The 21878-nt window shown below is 37.9% G+C and overlaps 2 protein-coding genes across 5 annotated transcripts; both read right to left on the bottom strand.

The window, feature by feature from the left end:
* Window positions 1–884: 884 nt before the first annotated feature.
* LOC140769593 (small ribosomal subunit protein uS15-like) lies at window positions 885–4101 on the bottom strand. The gene is made up of 5 exons (XM_073110346.1): window positions 4012–4101; window positions 3860–3932; window positions 3609–3747; window positions 3332–3518; window positions 885–1159 (listed from the first exon to the last, which is right to left on the bottom strand). The coding sequence occupies exons 1-5, from the start codon at window positions 4032–4034 to the stop codon at window positions 1126–1128; spliced, it is 456 nt and encodes a 151-aa protein (XP_072966447.1). The 5' UTR covers window positions 4035–4101; the 3' UTR covers window positions 885–1125.
* Window positions 4102–16371: 12270 nt separating this feature from the next.
* Window positions 16372–21753, bottom strand: LOC140769594 (probable calcium-binding protein CML7). Of its 4 annotated transcripts, none has more exons than XM_073110349.1 (2): window positions 21229–21753; window positions 16372–16524 (listed from the first exon to the last, which is right to left on the bottom strand). In XM_073110349.1, the coding sequence occupies exon 1, from the start codon at window positions 21672–21674 to the stop codon at window positions 21231–21233; it is 444 nt and encodes a 147-aa protein (XP_072966450.1). In that variant the 5' UTR covers window positions 21675–21753; the 3' UTR covers window positions 16372–16524; window positions 21229–21230. The 4 variants fall into 4 exon arrangements, with proteins under 4 accessions (XP_072966450.1, XP_072966448.1, XP_072966449.1 ...); XM_073110347.1 differs by lacking the exon at window positions 16372–16524 and adding an exon at window positions 16557–16770 and having other exon boundaries at window positions 21229–21752; XM_073110348.1 differs by lacking the exon at window positions 16372–16524 and adding an exon at window positions 16777–17841.
* Window positions 21754–21878: the final 125 nt, after the last annotated feature.

Raw genomic sequence — 21878 nt, 5'->3', positions numbered from 1 at the left:
AGTAGGGTTGGGTTGTGGGTTGGCGTAGTTGAGCTTTTGGGACGAGCCGGACGGACTAAGGCTTAACTTGTGCCACCCATTTCTATTTCGGGCTCGAGCTAGGTTGGGTCCAACCTAAGCTTGATTAGGCTTACTTCCTAAGCTTGATTAGGCTTACTTGGTTAAAATCCAAGGGATTCTAGTGGGTTGGGTGTGATGATTATGTCTAGATATCACAACAATAAATTGAAGTCCATCACTTACCCACTAGACACACAGTGAACTCCTTTTCAATGCCAATAGATGGCATTCCGCTTAGATTGGTGCCTTGCAAGGCTCCCTTGAAGGGTGGTAAGTTTCGATGTGCTTCAAAGATTTACAAAGCACTGACCAAATCTCTAGCAAAGGAAGAAATTTAGCATCCAGCTAGCAGCCATGAATACATCATACATGGATAGCGTGATCAGGATTTTCATGTGTTGTAAGATAACATAATTGATTTGGCCAAATTTAATTCAAGTTTGGTTTGGAATTAATTTGAAGCCCATTTCGACCTCAAACCTATTTCGACTCTTCAAATCAATCCTAAATTAAGCTCGAACCAAGCATAAATCCAACTTGAATTAAATCTTGGGTGGTCTACAATTTATAAAATCAAATTGAATTATATATTATATATATATATATTATAATTAATAATTAATTATTATTATTATTATTATTATTATTATTTATTATTTATGTATACTTATATATCAGCTGATTTGTGCTTTAAGCTCAGCTTGAATCAAGCATGGGCTCGTTACAAATGACCCTATCAAGCTCATCAAGCCGGAGCACGAACAGGCTTGATTATTTTGACAGCCCTACCTACACGAATCACAAAATACTATAACACTCAAGACTATTCAGCAAAATAGAAACAGAAGATATAACTAAAAACTACAGCAAGTATAAGGTCAATGAATGTGGTTTAGAACATCCATAGGTCCTCTCTGTAGGGAAAAACCAAACAACGAAAATTTCTTGTTCAAGGGAACCCTCTTGTTCTCTAACAAGGGAACTCTCTTGGGATACATCACTTAGAATATAGCAAAATTCAGCCATCATCGTTGCAGAGAAAGAAGTGGCATAATAGATAGAAACCTAAGCCACAAGAGTGCTAGCGGTGGTGGATTCACTGCACAAAGCAAAGAAGCAGGCCTTAGTACGACAAATCCACTAAACTCATAGTAAGAAAATCTACATATCAGATCTAACTTTAATATGGATAAAAGACATAGTTAACCAAGTACAAGAGAAGCATCTAATGCCTTTAGAAATTTTTGCCTGAGGAAGAGGTAACCAGAGTAATGCATGCTTTTTCATACTTGGTAATCTAAGAATTTGCTTTTCCGTATTTGGTAATCCAAGAATTTAGGTTTGTACAAGGGTCATCAGTTTGACATGTTATATAAAGGTTAGAGGATCAAACTAAACGGCAAATGAAGATTGGCAAGTAATAAGCCACACTGAGAATAGGGGCCAGCTAGATACATACATACATACATACATACATACATTTATATGTAGATCGGAAGTGTTGCTTCACACACACACACACACACACACACACACACATATATATATATATATATATATATATATAGAAGCAAATTTTGAACAATTATAGCAGCAGTATATGATGAGATATATCTTTCACTTAGTTTTGACAAGAAAATAATGTTTATAATGCAGCTGATCTACCTATCTATTGGACATGCCTAAACTTCTAACAGAATGAAACATTCCAAGTCTTACCAAACCTAATAGCAACAAACAACAAGAAAATACTTTCCACAAAATCCTAGCTAAAGATAATTTTTGTTGTCTGGACAAATATCTAATAAGATACATTTAGGTGCATATATTATATACACAAATTTACCAAGTTTTACACTACAGCTTAAAGAATTGAGTTGAATATCCTAATGTCACAATGGCTACTTTGAAAAGGTTACTTGACTTTTGAACAACTTTTCACCTCAATTACCTAAACAAATAATATCCAACTATAAAATAAGATGGTTTAATTTATACACAAATAAATGAGCAAGTATTTAGCAGGATAAAAGTTGAAGCAAATCCTATAACAAAGTCATCCACTCATCCAATCCGTAATTTATAAAATTTGCACAATTCAGTAACATCACATAACAAGTCACTAATGGACCCACCACATGCATACAAGCCTTACGCATCATCAGGACAATTCCCAAAATCAATATTAATAGGAGAGAAGCAAAAATATTAAAAAAAAATCATAGATCAAATCACCAATAATTTTGATCAAGTTACTAAAATTCACTGCCATGATTTAAAGGTAAAATTTTAAGAGAGTTCTCCATTAAATTAAGTATAATATACTATAACATATCAATGAATCAGAGCCACAATACAACATGGCAGAAAAGGTAAATAAAACTTTAACAGAACTCTTTATACTTGAGAAAGGAAGCTCATTGATGAGAGGCAAACTACCCACAACTTATCCCCTATCTCAATGCTCTATATATTCGGGATTAATACAAGACATAAGATAAGGCCAAAATGAATACATTTTGTTTCATATTCAAAACCATGAAAATCATTAGTGCAACAGGAGTGAAAATTAGCACTAATACTATATATATAGATAATGCACAAACAGCATGAAAAATGAAAATGGACTGCTAAAAGCAACATGAGGCATTTTAATAAACCAAGCACCAATGTTACGTGATTTAAAAAGATTTTCAAGTCACAACTTAAGAGTAATCATCCATTAGAGATCTACATCAAGCAACCTTTGATAAGAAAGTTGCTGTTTTCGCACTAACACTCTTTATTTGAGAAACAATAATTGGCGTCTAAAGCAACTTCATCATGCATGCTCATCTTTCACCTGTTATTATTTGCACTGTAGATAACCTGGTGAAGATCCTTAGAAGCGCCATCTTATTATTCCTCAACTTCATTATTCACATTATCAATAGTTTCATATTTGCATTGATCAGCCCTCTACTTCATTATTCACATTAAATAGTTTCATATTAGTATTGATCAGCCCTCTACTTCATTATTCACATTATCAATAATTTCATATTTGCATTGATCAGCCCTCTACATTATTCATATTGAATCCATTAAAGCAGTAGACCACTAACTATCATATCTTCCATGCTTGAAGTACTTGAAACTATGGATAATTTATAATGCACAGGTATCCTAAGACTTTCCCAACTCCCCGTGTGTCCCAATCGATGATACAACTATAATAGATTATCTATCTCAAGAAAAATAACGAAAAATTAAATCTGACGAGAAACTCAACTATTTCCAGACAGGGGGCAGCTTCTTAGTCCTCTTGTAGTAGCGGGCCAAGCGGTGAATCCTGCTCTCCACGAGGATGAGCCTAAACTTGGAGTCCTTATCCTTCCTGTTCCTCTCCAAGTGCTTCCTAATCGCAACGGCCGTCTTTATCAAGTGGTACAAGTCCTCTGGAATCTCCGGCGCAAGCCCTGCAAATTAAAGAAAAGAAGCTCCAAAATCAAAATCCCAACGCAAGGATCATACCAAAAACACTCATTTAAATCTAAATTTCAACATACCATGAGCCTTGAGAATCCTAAGGATCTTGCTCCCAGTAACACTCTTAACTTGGGCAATGCCATGAGAGTCTCGAAGGATGACACCAATCTGCGACGGCGTCAGCCCCTTCTTCGCGTTCTTGCAGATGTTATCCTCCACCTGCAAGAGATCGAAAACGTCCAAAATAAAAAACCCAATAAAAAACATAGAAAAAAGAGAACCCAAATGGGATTCTAATCCAGGATCGAGTTGGAAAGAGAGAAAGGATTACCTCGGGAGCGGAGATCTTAAGCCAGCTCGGAGGAGTCCTCTTGTACGGCAAAGCGGAAGAGGAGATACCCTTTCTGTGGAAGAATTGAGAACATTACAGACATCAATGGAGAGAGAGAGAGTAAGTAATGGCAGGAGGGGAGAAGGAGATACCCGCGACTGTGCATGCGACCCATGGCGGAGGCGGGGGTGACGGTGACGCAACGGCGGCGAGAAGTTTTGGAGAGGAGAAGCGAAGAGATGGGGTGACTTAGGGTTTTGGATATATATATATATATATGCTAGGGGTACGTAGGGGAGATTACGGCAGTGCCCTTGAGAAGTGCCAACGTTTTTCTTTTTCTCTTTTTTTTTTCTTTTTTTTTTCTCTTTTCTACCACATAGCTGAAGAAATATCTCAATAAGTATTAAATCTTTATACAGTTTTTCTAAGAGAAAGCGTTAATTCATTAACTCCAGGAGTTCAATACAATGTGATACATAGAAAAAAGAAAATAGAGCAACGGTCGTTTGACACAAGTCCCACACTAGTCTATAATAAACAGCCTAATAATTTAAAATAGAGCATTAGGCTTGGAACATAATATAAAATTAAAATGAAGAACAGCCCAAGAAATTTTCACGAGTGAAGAGCCTCGAGTCAATTGTAGGTTTTTTCAATCTAGTAGTCCAAGACATGGCCATAAAAATTCTCAAATGTAGGAGGATCAAAGATCACTCACCAAGAACAACAAGATAAAGAAAAAAAAAAGACACATAACACCCGAAATCAGCAGCAAGGCAAAACAAAATAGCACTGATATGGACCCCCAAAAAGTATAACATTTACAACCAAACAAAGATAGTTAGGAACACAAACTTTGACGAGCACAGGTTGCTACTGTGAACGGATCCTAAACCCTATCCCCGTCCAGAGTAGCCTCACCCACTCGAGCATGGCAGTGATGCTCATAGGCAGATGAGCACTAATAAGCAAAAGAGTTTAGTGGCGGGGGTGTTATGAACCAGATTTAGAATTATCGGTTCATAACTTGGTATTAGAGTTGACATTCCTCGGAGGATGATTAACACGTGATCCAAGACAAACGAGGATGGAAAGATCATGAAGGATTAGAAACTTACCTCTATAGGTGAAGACATTTTTTAAAAAATTTTTGGCCGAATCGAAAGAGAACTCTCCTAGCCTTGACGTCAGCTATCCTAGTTTGTTACGGCCACCAGCACCACGGGACACAACAGAATCCAACCAACTGTAGCTAGAAAACTCCACCCGTGAGGGAGGTGGAGGGAAGCCCCAAACTACAAGAACTATGACTCCTACGACCATGGAGGTGAACCTGGCCACACCATTGCAGACCTAGGCTGCCACCACAACGACGTCCGAGCAACCAACAAAGACAGCCTCCGAGTTATTTTCCCACCCATGTTGGGAGCTAGGGCCGCAAACCCTACCTTCCCACTAGTGGCGATCTAGCCCCCACCAGCCTAAGTGGCCATGTCTGATCCCTTCCATAGGACCCTGCACCTGAGCTAGGCTAACAGCAGCCGCAATAGAAGGCTAGAAGAGCGTTGTCGACGGCTCTTATTGCTGCAACAAAACTATGGCTCGTGGCTGTTGGTCTAGTGTACTGGCCACCACTGATGTCCAAGGTCGACCTCTTCAGGCCAATTGCCATCCAATGTGGCCACTGTAGCCATCGAAGACCATCGCATGGTTGAACTTGATAGCCACGCTCACAGCGTTATTGCCCGAGTAAGACCACGTCGGGGTGGCTTCCGCAGGCCTCATCGTCGCCTCGGCTCCATGGCAGTGGGACTACTGCCACCAATTGTAGCCGTCGAGGGTCGTGGAACCCACAGGAGATGCTCCTTGGACGCCATTACTTCAATTCGAGCCCAAGCTCGATAATGGGCTTCCACCGCTGCTCGCCACTACAAGGACCACCTAGAGGTCAACTGCTGGCAGACCACAACCTTGCCTAGCCACCATCGGTGCCCATGCAACCCATAGCGGCATCCCTAGGCCGAAAAATAATTTCAACCCTAGGGTTAAGGTTGGCAATCCTATGGGAGAGATGAAATGCACATATCTCGAAACATGCTAAAATTTTGCAATCTAGCTCGACTACCTCTCGTGAACCAGTTTGAGACTTATGTGCATGACCCTGAACCTGGCTACAAACCCAAGGATGACTAGTGGAACAATCCAATAGATCTACATCAGCTAACTAAGCCAAACTTACATGCAGACCCGTGGCTTACAAGGACGACATGAGCGAGAAGTTCCAGCTCACGTACTAGTCACTTTGAGGACTAGGTGTCGAAAGCGTGGTGAGTCGAGTCGAGTCAACTAGAGTTAATCGAGTCGGTTGAGTCGAGTCCGATCAACTTGAGTTAGTTAGTTAGCTTTATCTTATTATTTTGAATTTCAAATATATCAAATAATTCACATGTGGGTTCGGTTCACTAGGATTTTTACTTATGTAAATAGGAGTGGACATGTATTGATAATAATAATTAAATGAATTTGAGTTTAATCAAATTATTATTTTCATTTTTATCTTTTACTGTGGCTGTTAGATCGCATTTATTTTTGTAGTAGTAAATTAAAACCATACAAGTATTCCGATCTTTCAAATAATATCTACCTTCCTCCACCAGTAGCCACCCTACTTTACAACCATCCACCACTACCATTAGCCGTCTGTCACCCTCAGACGACCACTGCAACATCGGATATTTATCATTCTACCTCATTCTAACCTTACTCCACTATTTTAACCATAACATTCCATCTGGATCTCCAATTAACTTTATTCCAAAGCCATTAGATCCGAGATTTCTATAGTAATCCATCAAAATCATCCTATGGATTATTCCAAATATGGTAGAAGAGGAAAGCAAAAAATGGGGAAGAGATGTGAAACAAAGAGATGCAGCAACTAATCTGCCTCCTCTGAAAGGGAAGGAGGTGGAAGGGCGGCATGGCCATATCAGATGAGGGAGTAGTGAGGACCAAGTGCAGCAGACTCAGATCCAGCAAGGGTGGGGAGAAGATCTCGAAGGAGAGTGACAACGTAGAAGGAGACGACGACGACAGCAATATCAAAGGGATTTCATGCGGGGGTGAGGAGCAATTGTGGGAAGCAACAATGGTAGGCACGGTGAGGAGCGGCGGTGGGCGTGACGGGGAGCAACAGCGACATGTTGATAGAGAAAGACTCCTTAAAGGGGAAGAGAGAAAGGAGGATTCTCCCCTCCCCTAGCTTGTCGACTAGGGGAGGGGAGTGAAAAAGACTTGCCGGCGGCAACAGCGAGGGAAGAAATCCCTTCTAGAGAGAGGAAAGACATGTGCCAAACCCTAGCAGAGCTAGGGCCGACATAGTGTCTAGTGTGGCAAAATTTTGACCTTTATACCGGTTTGAAATCCCCAAATCTGTTAAACTCAATTGTTGAAATTCTTCTATTGTTATTTGGAACCATTGATTTGAATGGATTTAAATGGGTATCACCATATATAATCAAATCTAATTATCCAATTTGATTAATCGTTAACATATAGTGTCACTAGGAGGAAATTTGTGATTGACAAGGTTGACATTAATTCGTTTGTAAATATTTTTTTTAGTTTTATCTTATATACATGAATGACATGCAAATATTACAATTCTTAATCCGATATATCAACCCTCGCCAACTTCTTTCGTGTTTATTACAACCACTGAGTAATTGAAACAAAATTTTAGTTAACAATAGGAGCTGGATTTTTCTAAACTGAAATACATAATCATATATATTAGTAATCATAACATTAACATATAAAAATGTAACTAATCATGATAATTAGATAATAATTTTAATATATATATATATATATATAATATATATATATATATATATAATGATATGAAACATTCAACTAATTACATACTTTGATATTGACATGGCTCTATTTTGGAGGCTTTGATAATAATTATATTTGGTTTTTTTATTTAGCATATAAAACTGAATGTATATATTTTTTATATTCAATGCACATTTTATTATAATAAAGTGCACATAATTTATACATAATACACACTAAAATCTAATATTATAAAAAATATATATATAATTAAATTACAAAAGTGCTCCCTATTCTTAGGGCGGTCAAAATAAACTCAACTCGATATAACTAGATCAAGTTTGGCTAGAGATAATCATTGAGCCTAGTTCGCCCAAGTTCAAATCAAACTCACCCAGTTTTAACTAAACTAAACTTGGCTCGAGATTGATTTGGCCCAGCCCAACTCGAGTCCGAGATGGTAGTGGGCAGCATCGACTAAGCCTTTGCCCGCCCATCTATGGCCTGGCGCATTATGCATATCTATTCCCATAGTTTTTAAGTATCACATCAGATATTTAGTAAATTAGTTTTCAATATATAAGTATGTTCATATGAAATATTACAAAAATATCTTAATAGAGGCTCATTATGCTTGGCCTGATGAGATATAATATTTTTAAAATTCAACATGTTATATTCAAACATGATATCCAATGGACTAGCGAGTAATAATAGACTATTTTATTCTTGCCTAACCCAAACCCAGCCCGACCCAAGTGATTTGTGGTCTAGTCATGAATAAACATTTAAGCCTAGTAAGCCCAAAAAGATTGTCCTAAACTCGGCCCAACTCGCCGTGATCACCTCTAAGCTCGGCTTGAAGATAAGCTAAGCCAAACTTAATCTTTAAAATGTGCTCAAACATAATTTCAAGTCAAGCTTGATCATTAACCAACTTGACCAAGTTAGCTTGATAAGGCTCAAAATAAATGATATAATATATGATATTATATATGTATCTAATATACATGAGTAATATGAGTCGTTAGATCAAAGATCGAAAGGCTCAATTTCTTACTCTCCTTGGGTTTTAGAAATTAGAAGTAAAAGATCAAAGATTAACTCTTCAGCTTCCCAAACTAGCCTAACTTCTCCATAATTCTAGTCACTTTTGTCATCGTTCCATCAACTTTTTCAACTCCCACTGTCATGCTCATGGATCTCCTTCAACAGTCGACGCTGGCCTTTGTTCTCATGGATCCTTCATTGTTTTCAAGTAGATTTGCATGTTTCTTGATAGGTATGTAAGCATGCCTATCGTGACCAAGGGAAATCATTAGCACTACTTCAAGAAGTGGAAGATGAAGGCTTTACAAATAAACCCTACATCAATAGTGCAGGGGCTATTTTCTTTCAATTTAGTCCTGTATCAATGGGGTTCTCCTTAAGAAGCCCTTAGTTGTATCGTGCTCTACACGTGCTGTCAATTAGGATAGATGGAACTCCAAGTCCAAGTGGTTAGGGGGAGAGAGAAAGGGGATCTGAGATTAAAATCAAAAACCCTTCATCGATTGTAATCACTTGTTATCCAAGATATTGAAATAGCTCTGTCCTCAGCTAGAGGAGTTGGGAGGTAAAACCCTTATTCTCTTAGCTAATTGCAAGAATTGTAGGAGGTTCCTAGCTATTAGAGGACTGTCGTTGCTGCTTATAGGTTTAAATCCTGACATTTGGTATCAGAGTAGGACTGCTAACCACACCTAGCTGGGTGGTGAAGAAGACGTAGTTCAAAAATGGCAGAAGCTACATGATTGGGTACGCTTGCGGAGCTTTCATATAGCAATGAACAAAAGATTGAGGAGCTGACCCACCAATTGTAGATTAATGCTGAAATCATGAACGAATCACGGGATAGCTTTCAATCCCATATTTGTTCTCAGATGGAAGCCTTCTTTAGAGGTGTGAACAAGCTACACCAATAAGGAGAAGAGTATGGACGATGATGGTTCACCTCAATTCCAGACTTTGACCACTCCACGGGACCCTCGAGTGCAGCAATAGCTAAAGGAAGAACCTCTAGATCTGAAGGGGCGATGTCGATTAGATTGGGACATGGAGGAATTGGAGATGCTATTCAAGTCCCTAGCGTTGAACTCCCTCGGTTTGATGGGAGTAATCCGAGGGCCTAGCGTTGCTGTAGATGTTTTTTTTCCAAATTACAACCATTCCTGACAACCAAAAGTTATTATACGCTTTTCTTTATTTTGAAGGTAGGGCTGACGCTTGGTTTCATGACTACCAGGAAGCTAAGGACACCTTAACCTAGGAGGAATTTGAGGAGTATGTCTGTCTTCGTTTCAACGACTTAGGCTATGACAACATCATAAGTAAATTTAATAAACTAAAATAGGAGAGCACGATAACAGCTTACTAGGAATGCTTTGAGGAGCTGAAATCATTAATGTTGGTCAAAAACAAATACTTCACCAAGGACTACTTCATTCAAAATTTCATTACTAGGCTGTATGAGGACATTCGTCATGTTCGATCCCCAAATTTCCAGCAAACTATTCCACTAGCAAGGCCGAACGGATGCCTGGTTGGAGTTCCACTTATGTTAGGCCTCATGTGCCATCACCCCATCAGTCTGCAAATGCTTATATTCCCACCTCAGTTGGTTACGCAGATGCTAAAGGACCCTCGGCTTCCTTCCAACCATAATTTACGGCAACAAATTTAGTGATGGCCAAAACTCCACCTGGAGTGCAACCGAGGGCAACAACCTCTTATCTGCCTATACATAAATTGTCCCCAGTTGAGATGAAGGCCAGACGGGATAAGGGCTTGTGTTACAACTGTGATGAAGTCTATAAGAAAGGGCACCATTGTATTAGGCAACAACTTTTCATGATTAATCTAGAAGAGGAAGAACCTAAGGAAGAGGTTGATGCTAAAATTCCAAAACCTAAAATCCAAGCCTATGCGAACCCAGAGATTGGTATCTCTCTACATGAATTAGAAAGACTCTCTTCATCTAACATCGTCTGAATTCGAGGATTCCTTAACAAAAGAGAGTTATGTATATTGGTGGATAGTAGTAGTATGCATAGTTTTATTGACCCAAGTGTTCTACATGAAGGACACGGCATTTCAGAGCCTACAACTCCCTTGTATGTCAGTGCAACAAATTGACACCAATTAGCTCTTCGAAGTGCACCCAACTCCGATGGACCATGCAAGGCCATCATTTTCAAGTCGAAGTGAGAATTTTTCAGTTAGGGGGTTGTGATATGGTTCTAGGGGTGGATTGGATGAAGTACAACCCTATAATCTTTGACTTTGATAAGCTCAAGCTATCATTCCATATGGATGGATCGGAGGTTATATTAATAGGGAGTAATTCAGAACATTATTGTCATCTTGTATCTGAATCAGCCATTCACAAGCTTATTCAAAAGGGTGTGATGTTTGTCAACGGCACAAGGGTTGGGCCAGCCCAAGCGCTAGCTAGGTCCAGCCTACGGCCAGCGCTTGGGCTCGAGCTGGCCAGGTCCAACCCACAGCCCAACGCATGCGCACCTGGGCTAGCCCAACCCAGCTCGTGGCAGTACAACATGCTTGGGTTAGCACCAACCCGAGGCAGCTTAACGCGCTCGGGCCAGCCGAGCTAGCCTAAGGCGAGTGCAACCGAGCTGGTCACAGCCAGCCCAAAACAACCGCGCCCGAGCTGGCCCAGCCTAGACCGAGGTGGGTTCGACGTGCCCGGGTTGGTTGAGCCAGCTCGAAGCGAGCGCGAACGAGCTGGTTGTGCCTAGCCCGAGGTAGGCGTGCTCAAGCACACCTGCCTTGCGTGGGCTCGACCTGCCCCAGCCTGAGCCAGGCACGCTTGAGCTAGTGGAAGATGCTCGAGGCAGGCACACCTTGGGCGTGCCTGCCCCACTCGAACTAGGTCATTCCCAGCCTGAGCCAAGAGGGGGGTACCACCTCCCCTCCCCTCCCCTCTCAAGTCACCACCCCCATCGTGGGGTGGGGCACCAAGGCCGGCGGTCCACCACCACCACTTTACTGAGGAAGGAGGGGCAGTGCCAACGTGCAGCCCGAAGCGTCGCGTCGTCACCGAAAAGGAAAAAAATACGAGGAGGAAGGGGGGAGACTTTCCGACGATGACGAGGACTACACCGGCCCAACAACAATGGCGACGATCACGGTGATACTCAGAAAAGGAGAGAAGAAGGGTGGAAGGAAGGGGGTGACGCCGAGCTCTTCTCGAGAGAGGGGAGAACAAATAGGGAGGGAGGGAAGGAGAGAGAGAGAGAGAGAGAGAGGGGGGAAGGGGGGAAGGAGGGAAGAGGCGGCGTTCCTCGGCCCGAGGTCGCCCATCGACGTGCGCGGGGGAGGGGGGAGGCCATCGGCGTGCACGTGCACAGGGGGGAAGGGGGAGGGCTAGGCCTGCCCACGTCCCCTCACCTTAGCCTGATAAAGGAGGGGACGTGAGGGTGGGCACGTGTCCCATTTAATGTTTTTTTTTGTATGTTACAATTATGCTAGAATATGCATTAGTTTATAGAAATATTTTTAAATAGTATGCAACCAGATATGCAAAGTTATAATTCTTTCTAGAAAGAGTTGGAATAGCCAAAATTGTGTATGAGCTTTTTGAAATATTTTATGATGTTATATTTTTTTGAAAATTTATATCCTACGAATATTTTTTTTATCTAAAGTGTGAAAGATAAATGAGTCACTTAATATATACCTAATGAGAGAATTAAATGGTAGCTGTGTATTATTTAGATTAAAGGCACAATGAAGAAGTAGAATAGAGGAAACTAATGTGACTTTATTTTTTAAATACCAAGATTACCCTTTCACTTAGAAATCGGGGTCCCTCCCTGTTTGAAGGAGCGTCACGAAATATCTATAAGTATTAAATGTAGAGAGATTTCATAATTTTTAGGGAGTTACAATATAAAAGATGACAAATAGTATCTAAAAAATTAAAAAAGTAAACGAATGTATTCTAGGAAATAATTTTTTTTGCATCCTCATTCCTTTTTATCTTACCGTCGGTCTTTTCTTTTAACCCTAGCATCCTTCACTATTTTTACCTCTCTCTTAAATTTTTCTCTTCCTTCTCTTGCCTCAATAATCTCCTTCGCCCTAATAGTCTTCTTTTTGATCTAACTGTATGTTCCCTTCTTTCACCCCTGTTAAACCTAGAATGTGAGAGAAATATTTCCTACTCTTTTCTCTATTCGGTGAACTCGCATTTCTCAGTACCATGTCTTATCTTGGACCAAATCCCCAAGCTCTATTATTTCCTTCATCGGTAGCTAAATCTAAGTGTTATAATAGATGTGATTCACTTTTTATTTTATTTATTTGCTAGCTTAGCAATGGACTTATTAATTTCTCTATTTAATTGTGACCTATAAAATTATGTATATTTTACTAATTTGAAATATAAAATTATACAGGTTTTTGTTAATTTATATATAGATTCTGTTAGTTTATCTATGTAATTAGAATATTTATAATATTGTTAATTTTTTTTAGTTTATTTATATAGATTTTACTGATTTATTCATGTACTTGTGATTAATTTATCTATGGAATCATGTGCTATTATCTTTAGAATTCGATGTTAGTATTTTCGGATTCCACTGTTAGTATTTGTGAAATCCGAAATAAGATATTAATTTATAGATAACATCTTAGCCAGATTATTTATTGTGCAGATATTTTATTGTTTTTATGGGTCTCATTCATAAATAAAACTAACTTGAGGACTCAAAGAAAGGAAGAATACAAAGTTTTATAATTTAATAGTCTGTTATAAATCAGATCTGGAACAATCTGTTCGTAGGATGATCATAAGATTTTGATGGGTAGTAATCTCAAAAATCTTAGATCTAATAGCTCTAGAATAAAGTCAATCGGAGACTCGGATGGATAATTATGGTTATCTTATATCCTCTCTATTTTTTTGCTTATCTTATTTATATTTTCATAGCAAACTTCTCATAAGAATAATATTTATCACCCTCATTCTCAATTTGTATGGTCTTAAACTTTTTATTATCATTATAATTTGTGCATACATTTACATACTTAGTTATCTTTATATTTAGTTTGTAAATCCAATTCAACTCCCGTCCTCTTGAGTTGCCTAATCGAACGAACACTTTCTATTGCAGTTAATATTGTCTTATTCAAATTTACTTTTGACACCGGAGAAAAGGTTCTTAATGACTCTTGTAGTTCCTTAGAGTTCTGATGCAATAGAGATATCATTTTACGGAGAAAGTTGAATTCAAGAAGTAGAAGAAGAAAGATATTGAGTAGCTCACTGAACTAGATCCAAAAGTCAGAAGAAGATTCATCTCTCCATGGGAGTATTAGAAAAGTAGTAGTCCAGGGCAAAAAGATCTCTATCAAATGTAGGAGAAGAAAGATATTAAGTAGCTCACTGAACTAGATTCAAAAGTCAGGAGAAGATTCATCTCTCCACGGAAGTACTAGAAAAGAAGTGGTCGATGGCAAAAAGATCTTTACTAAAAGACTAAGGAAGAGCCTAGCCAAACCTCTCTTCTTTTTGTGTGGTCAATTTCATTTTCAAATGCTACAAGAAAGATGTCGTTACTAATCTCAATAAATTTGAAGGGGCTTGAGAGTTTCCAGAGGAAAGATTTCAGACCAACCTTATTAATTCTTTTGTTTGAGAAAGATCTGTACTACGATAAGAGATAATTTTCTCCTTTTCTGGAGGGATACACTCCTCCAAATATATCAATTCAAACAATAAAAACAGCATGATATTTAAAATATAAAATAAAAAACAAATGCACCATTTTTTAATTAAAAAATAATTTTATAAATCATACCTTATAATTTTTTTTCTATTTTTTATTACAACCCCATATTTTAAGATTTTGTAATCCGACTATTTATTTTCTCTATACTTTTTATATAACACCTTAATTAGAAAATGATTAGATTTAGATGGATTTTAGTTTTGGAGAAGATGACTTAGATTTGGGTAGTGTGGATTAAATTATAACTTTTCAAGAATATTTTAATAATTTGATCCGTAAAGTTGCATAAACCATATAATAGGATTAACTTCAATTAGTCAAAGTAATGTTAGAGTATTGTATCAGTAGTATTATAGGCAAAAAGAAGAGCAGTATTATAGGAAAAAAGAAGAGCGGTCCGATTACAAAATTCTTTACAAAGAGTGTTAATAAAAAAAAGTAGAAAAAAATTATAGGATATGATTTGTATATTTGCAGTAAAAAAAATTAATGCACTACTTATAAAGTGAATGCAACGAATGAAGCCAAAGTACCGTGGCATAACTTCGTTTTGGCCATGTAACCTTAGTTTTGCCAAATCATTCCTATATACGACGATGTATTTTTGAACACAAGTTGGGTAATCCATTTCAATTCAACTCACAATTGGAAGTGGAATAAATGGGGATCATCGTATTAGACTCTACAACCACTCCAACATTAAAAACCAACATCTCAAAAGTTAAATATACGTCGGATTCTAGTACATATTGGATCTTAAGATTTGCCAATTCGTTTTAATGGCTCACGAGGTTAATGCACTGAGCCCCTATTCACTTGTAGAATAAAGATCTAATAAATATAATTATTTTAATTTTTTAATATTAGAAGAAAAGAACTGATACTAGTATAAATTATTCTAATGTTTAGTTCAATACTAGTATAAGATGTAATAACTATATTTAACACAATATAAAATTGATATTAAAATATTAAAGAATAATAAATTGTATTGAGAACCGGTAATGTTTTAAACCAAATAATAAAAATATTCTTAAGTATATGTTAAATAGCATTTTTTTATAAATTTTCTCACATTATACTAATATGCGAGGTTATAACTCCACATTACGCGAGTAATATGGAAAGATATAGAGTTTGCACTGGGTTATAACTCACACTATGTGGCTATTTAAGATTATAAACTCGCACTTAGTTGTGCGAGATAATATTTCGCACTGCCCAGATACATGGAGTTATAACACACTCGGGTGTGCGAGTATTACCCGGCACAATATGGAGTACTTTTGGAGAAGATAGAGAGAGAGAGAGGTGAGATAGCAACTCTATCAAATATGACATGTGACATCTCTAAGTTATTAATAAATAATTTTAAAAAAATTAAGCAAAATAAAGTGAAAGAGAATGCAGATGCTTATTCTAAAATAAATCAATTCCTATTCCAACAAGGGCTAACTAGGTATTTTATAGGGATGTACTTTTTTTTCTCTTCAGAAGAAGAGCTAGTAGAAATTAATAGCATCTTAATTAAACCAAATATATACTTTAAGAGTGTCCAACTACCAACCACTTAGAACGAAAGAAGCATTATTACGTTAAACAGGTTATCCCATTTTCTCAAAAGAAAAAAAAAATCAATCTATAAAACTTAGAACTAAAATATCTATAGAGTGAGACTTCAAACCTTTAAATACATATATATATATATATATATATATATATGTCATTTCATGCTTAGCCGGCTACGGTGTCTTGCCCATAATTTTCAGAAAGGCTAAATTTTCCCGTGGTTTCTGATATCAACAAATATAGCAATACGAGAAGTGTTCAAATGGCTAGTATTGAATTAGTTCGGTCAGTCCTGGAGAAGATAAATTGCCCCTGTTCTCTGATATCAACAAACATAGCAAAGAGGGTAAGTGTTTAAATGGGTGGTATGGATTTTATTTTTGCCAGTCCTGGGGAAAGATTGTCTGGACTGCTCAGTGTGCAAATATTACCAGCTACGATGAGTAATACAACAACCTAGAAGATAAAAGATACTGGCGTTTAGTTAGAAAATAAGAAAGCAATTGCACCAAATTAAAGATAAACTAGTTACAGCCACTAGTCAAAGAATCCACAAAGCGAATAACACAAATACTTGTAAGCAAACAGATTCATTTTAGATACTAATTTTTCACTCAGAAACAGCCACCTAGCCTATTGTTTAGGAACCATGACTGCCTCAACTAAGCTTCTTTGCATCACCTCCCTTCTTCTCTTTGTAGGCTGTTCACGTGCAAAAGAAAAATACAGTAGGAAGAAAGAGATTGAAGAAAACCAGCTCACTTGTTCTACAGTTAGATGTTGCAACCATTATCATTAAAGCATATGATAACAGGAACCTTACCAAAATTCTAAAGTATAGGTAAATTTAGAGTTAACAAGCACATCATAAACTTGACCTTTGTATATGGACATATAATGTACTAAGAGCCCAGGATGGAATTGCCCGGTGAATAAGGATCTACATAGTAATGTATCCAACTAGCCACACACCAAAAAAGAGTTGTGTCTCATGTATTAAACTATCATTTGTGACTTCTTGTGATATATATCGCTATTTAAAGTGTTTATGCTTCATATGAATAATAATTGAAATTTCACCCCCAAAAAAAAAAAAAATAGTTCTCACAAAAATTTTATCCAAAAATAAGGCTGAAACTTATTATTCAAGTTTGAATCAGTAAGGTTGATGGCTTTGACATTGATCTCGTACTGCTATTAGCCAGAACTGATCCATTCCACAGCGAATAATTTGCTTTCTCATATTCTTTTTCCTGTTGTATATTTTTCTTTAAGGGCATCTATAACTCCTCATAAAATTATAGGGCTAACTATCTGCTAGTCTGCTGCTGAAATATAAGTTTGCACTATTTACTTAACAAAAGAAAGGTTAATAACATCCACGAAGCCAATGTGGTTCAGGTTAACCAAGAGTACAAGTTACTTCTTTAAAAGCGGAAGAAAAGGCCACTTAAGTATCTCACAAAGCTTTGCTCAACCTTAATACATAAACAAAAGGACAATATATTATGTACAATTTCAAGAAAAGTTTCTTTGACATAAACTTCACACTCTTTTTTGTCTAGGCAGAATAGCAAATTAAATAGTTCACTAAACCAAAACACTGCTAGAAGTTAGTTGTCTCTAGGTATCGCACAATCCAGAATTTAAATGTTCAAACAATGAACCTAAATAGCAAATTTAATAATACTTTATTTGACAGACCTTTAAACCCCTCCCTCTCTGATGCTTTCTGCTTGACTTTTTTTTCTTGAGAAAATGCTTTCTACTTGACTGCAAAGAGAATGATGTTTCAGTAAATAATATTAATTATGCATTACTTGCATAATATGATTGCTGCCTTTCAGAATATACTCCTACAAAGTAAGGATTTCTATGGACTCCAACACCCTGAGACCTAAGCTTGTTCCTATTTCTCATGTGCAAAATTTGCTCTATGTTTTTCCAAAGTCCAAAGGAAATGGAAATGACTGGTCAGAAGCTCATAAAACAAAGTTGTCGTATGGAAGATAGTGAATTAATTCTATGTCGGCATGTTTAACCAGTATCCCAAAAGGTAGCTCTATTTGCAGGCCATGTTAAAATAACATATACAGATGCATATGCAATTTTCCTCAATTGTCAGAAAATTCAATATATAAAGATGAGGATTACTCCACCAAACATTAAGTTGGATAATAATAATGATTAGATAACATTAGACATAGTTCTGTTTATGAACTAATTCAAGTAAAACACCTTTTTTTCTTGTACTTGACCTACAAGAGCTCTGTCTTTGACAATACTGTACTTCTCAGAGGTTACCAATGTTACTAATCTGTGGAATTTGTCTTAGTGTGCAACTGTTAAGAAAATCCTCCTGGAAGAACCTCTTTAACACCTTGTTTGGATGGAGAGAATAGGAAAGAACTAGAAGAGAAAGTTAGGAAACAATATGATTTTCTGTGGTTTGTAATTGATTTAATTAGTAAGGAGAGAAGGGAGGAGAAAGCAAGAGAAAAGAAGATGAAAATTATAAAGCATAGGATGTGAATTTTCACAAAGTTTACCTAAAGATATTCAGCTATTAGCTTCTAGATAATCAGTCAATAATAAAAGCAATCACACTCTACACAAATAAACTTTTTTACGTAGAAAAACCTCTATGAACCAAAGGTAAAAAGTTACTTATACTCTTCCATGACCAAATCAGACACTAGATTAATTGGTAGCAATTACAAGATAAATTTACAGGCCACCAATTGTTACCCTACAAATTGATGTGTGATCTCTTTGCTCAACTCGCTATCGATCCACTAGCTCCGGAGTTTGATTTCCAGCCTCAATGACCTTTCAAGCCCTCAAGACAAATATTGTTACTCTGAATCAGTCCTTACAAGGATCTTTGGTATTCTTTAAATTTGTAGCCTTGGATCACTATCTCCCACTTTTTGCTTCTCGACATCATTAGGGAAAAAACCTAGAAAACTATCAAGAGAGGATAAGATAGTGATCCAAGGTTGAACATTCGAATAGTGATCCAAGGTTGAAGATTCGAAAGAAAGAACACCAAAGTGCCTTAGTGGATTAACTACTTCTGGCTGAGGATAATCTATCCTAGTTCCTCAATTCGTATCTAGATATGTTAATACTTCCATCCTAAATTTGATATTTACTTGAAGGACCTGCTATGGAAGCCTATTTTCTTAAACCATTGTTTCAACTCTGAGGTGGGTGAGGCAAAAGCAGTAATGGAGGGCTTAAAACTAGCTAGCAAGCTTATAAATACTAGATTGGGATGGGTGTTTAGTGACTGCCAAAGGGTAGTGACGGCCAGATGGACAACAATGGCAAGCCTTTGTACAAGGTGAATTGAGGACCATGCTAATCTAAGAGTTGTGTACACTAGTAGAACAAACAACCATATGGCAAATACGTTTGCTCATTTCACCTTGTAGGCAAAAACCCCTAATGAGTGAGTCATCCACATTTGCTTGTGCAGAACTTTATAGAATGGCACTTTGAGTGTAAGGACCTGTATTCACAAGCAAAACTACAGGAGCTTTTTGTTCCAAAACTGGCACTTCGAAATTCTAAAGGAAAGTCAGAGAGCTCTTCTAACCTAACTTGATTAAGTCAAATAATCACCTTAGTGACATAATCTTGACTTAAATTCCTCCAGATACACACATGTGGTCTGTGATGTCTCCCCTTTTCTAAGAGAATGGTCTATCTCAACCACACTGTTCTAATAGTATCTAGATATCCTCATATATCAGCAAATATGCTTTAGTAGGCACATGGGCTACTCCATACAGGGTATACGCAGCATAAATGCAGTTATATCAGGTCACTTGATCACAAGCCTCAATAGCTAGGTGCTTGCATCAGTAAAAGCAAAAGATTGCATAGAAGAAAAATGCATATACTAAAAGGTTCATGAAAGAAATTTATGCTAGCAGCTTCAAGTAATATATCTATAGTTGTTAGATAAGACATAATCCGAAAGAGGATTAAAATATACAAATCTTCGTTTCTAGTTGTTAAATTCCACCAGCATTTTGCAATGGAACTGCTTCTAGATCTCTATTATGAGATATACTTAAGAGCAAACGTGATCGTTGCAACATTAGCCATCATAGTTATAAGCAGAATAGAAAGATTGCCACATGATATTGGAGAAATAGATGTTTCTGAGGTTCTGGAGCTTTGATTGTTCAAGGTAATCTTCATTAAGCATAGTACATCGTAGTACTAGGGTTAGTACCAAAAGGATGTCTTAGTTGGTCAGCAATGTGAGCTTTACAAAGCTAGGTGTATGTATACAACCTAATCGTTCCATGATGCAAACTCAGTTGAATCGTAGAAGACTATGGACATGCAAACAAGGAACAAAGCAAGGGACAATAAGAAGTGGTACTGAAATAAATATTGGAGGATCTAGGAAAAGGATACAAGAACTGAAGTCAAAACAAATACAAGAGGCATCTAAGGATTTTGCACATATTCCAAATATATGTGCAGTCTGAGCAAAAAACATTCTGAATCATATGCAAAGATTGGGCATAACTGGAATAATACTCAAAAAGAAATCATATTGTTGAAGAGTTTCAATTCTCATAACACTGATGTGGTAATTTACAATTCAAGCAAGCAAGGTTCTACATACCGCGAGTATAACCAAAGTGTTAAGGAATTAAGGAAAACTTCTCAAAATCTACCCAGGCATAAGAAGAATTGAACTGTGAATCATTTTCCCCTAACCAAGTCGCCTTAAATCCTCTTCCCATAAAGGAAAAGCATCGCCGCTTCCTTTTCCATAGATATTGCAAATTTCAGTAATTCAATATGCAAAACTCTTGGTCAAAAACCTATCAGGCCATCATCGTACAAAACCTAAGGAAAATCGAGCGGGAAACACAAAGAACCAAGAATATTAGTTATGGTTTGAGTAAACCATTCAGATCCTTCACAGACAAAGATTTCAGATACTTTAATCATGCTTTTTCCTAATGCAACTGCTAGAACCTTAAGAAATAAGATAGATAATTATCACTAACAGTCATGAGGAAAGAGATCCAGTTGAACAACTAACGCAAACATCAATAACTAACCCTAATTCAGATAATTCCACCAGAAAACACCAGATCCAGTAGATAAAAGAAACCCTAAAGACCGTACCATCACTTGGCGACCATTCGCTGGATGAATTCCTCGTATCTTATGGTCCCATCGGAGGAAACGTCGACCTCGCGGATCCACTCGTCGAACTCGGCGGGGTCGAGCTTCTCGCCGATGGAGGTGAGGACGTGGCGGAGGTCGGCGACGGCGACGACGCCGGTGCCGTCCTTGTCGAGGACGCGGAAGGCGTCGCGGAGGGGGCGGTCGAAGGGCTCCGGGCGGAGGTGGGAGCGCATGAGGTCGAGGAAGCGGGGGAAGTCGAAGGGGGCGGTGAGGTTCTCTGCGGCGGCGATCTCCTTCAGCTGCGCCTGGGTCGGGTTACCGCCCAAGGAGCGCATCAGGATGCCGAGCTCTGAGGGGGCGATGCGTCCGTCGCCGTCGGTGTCGAAGAGGGAGAAGGCCTCCCGCATCGACGCTACCTGCTCGTCCGTCAGATCTTTACCCATTTGGTAGCAACAATCGCTCTCACCTCGCTCGCTCGCTCTCTTTAATATTGAACAGCAAAAGGCTGATCTGCGGTTTAATTGGGTCTAGCAAATGTCTCTCTTTTGGGTATATAACAAATCATCATTGGTTGAGCGTCATATATTTATCGTGAGAAAATTATATTTTACCAATTATGTGGTATGTACTAAATTACTTTACCCCTT

The sequence above is a fragment of the Typha angustifolia genome, chromosome 11 (genome assembly GCF_048772165.1).
Source record: "Typha angustifolia cultivar Huaian chromosome 11, ASM4877216v1, whole genome shotgun sequence".
NCBI lineage: Eukaryota > Viridiplantae > Streptophyta > Magnoliopsida > Poales > Typhaceae > Typha > Typha angustifolia.
This window is presented reverse-complemented; position numbering and strand designations above follow the sequence as displayed.

Bases quoted from the DNA above. Each gene is read 5' to 3' on its own strand.
- LOC140769593 (XM_073110346.1), bottom strand. From the start codon at position 4,034: ATGGGTCGCATGCACAGTCGCGG. The intron at 3,933-4,011 runs GTATCTCCTTCT...ATTCTTCCACAG, and splicing joins GGTCGCATGCACAGTCGCGG to AAAGGGTATCTCCTCTTCCG. The intron at 1,160-3,331 runs GTTGAGTTTCTC...TGCTTTGTGCAG, and splicing joins CTGCCCCCTGTCTGGAAATA to TGAATCCACCACCGCTAGCA.
- LOC140769594 (XM_073110349.1), bottom strand. From the start codon at position 21,674: ATGGGTAAAGATCTGACGGACGAGCAGGTAGCGTCGATGCGGGAGGCC.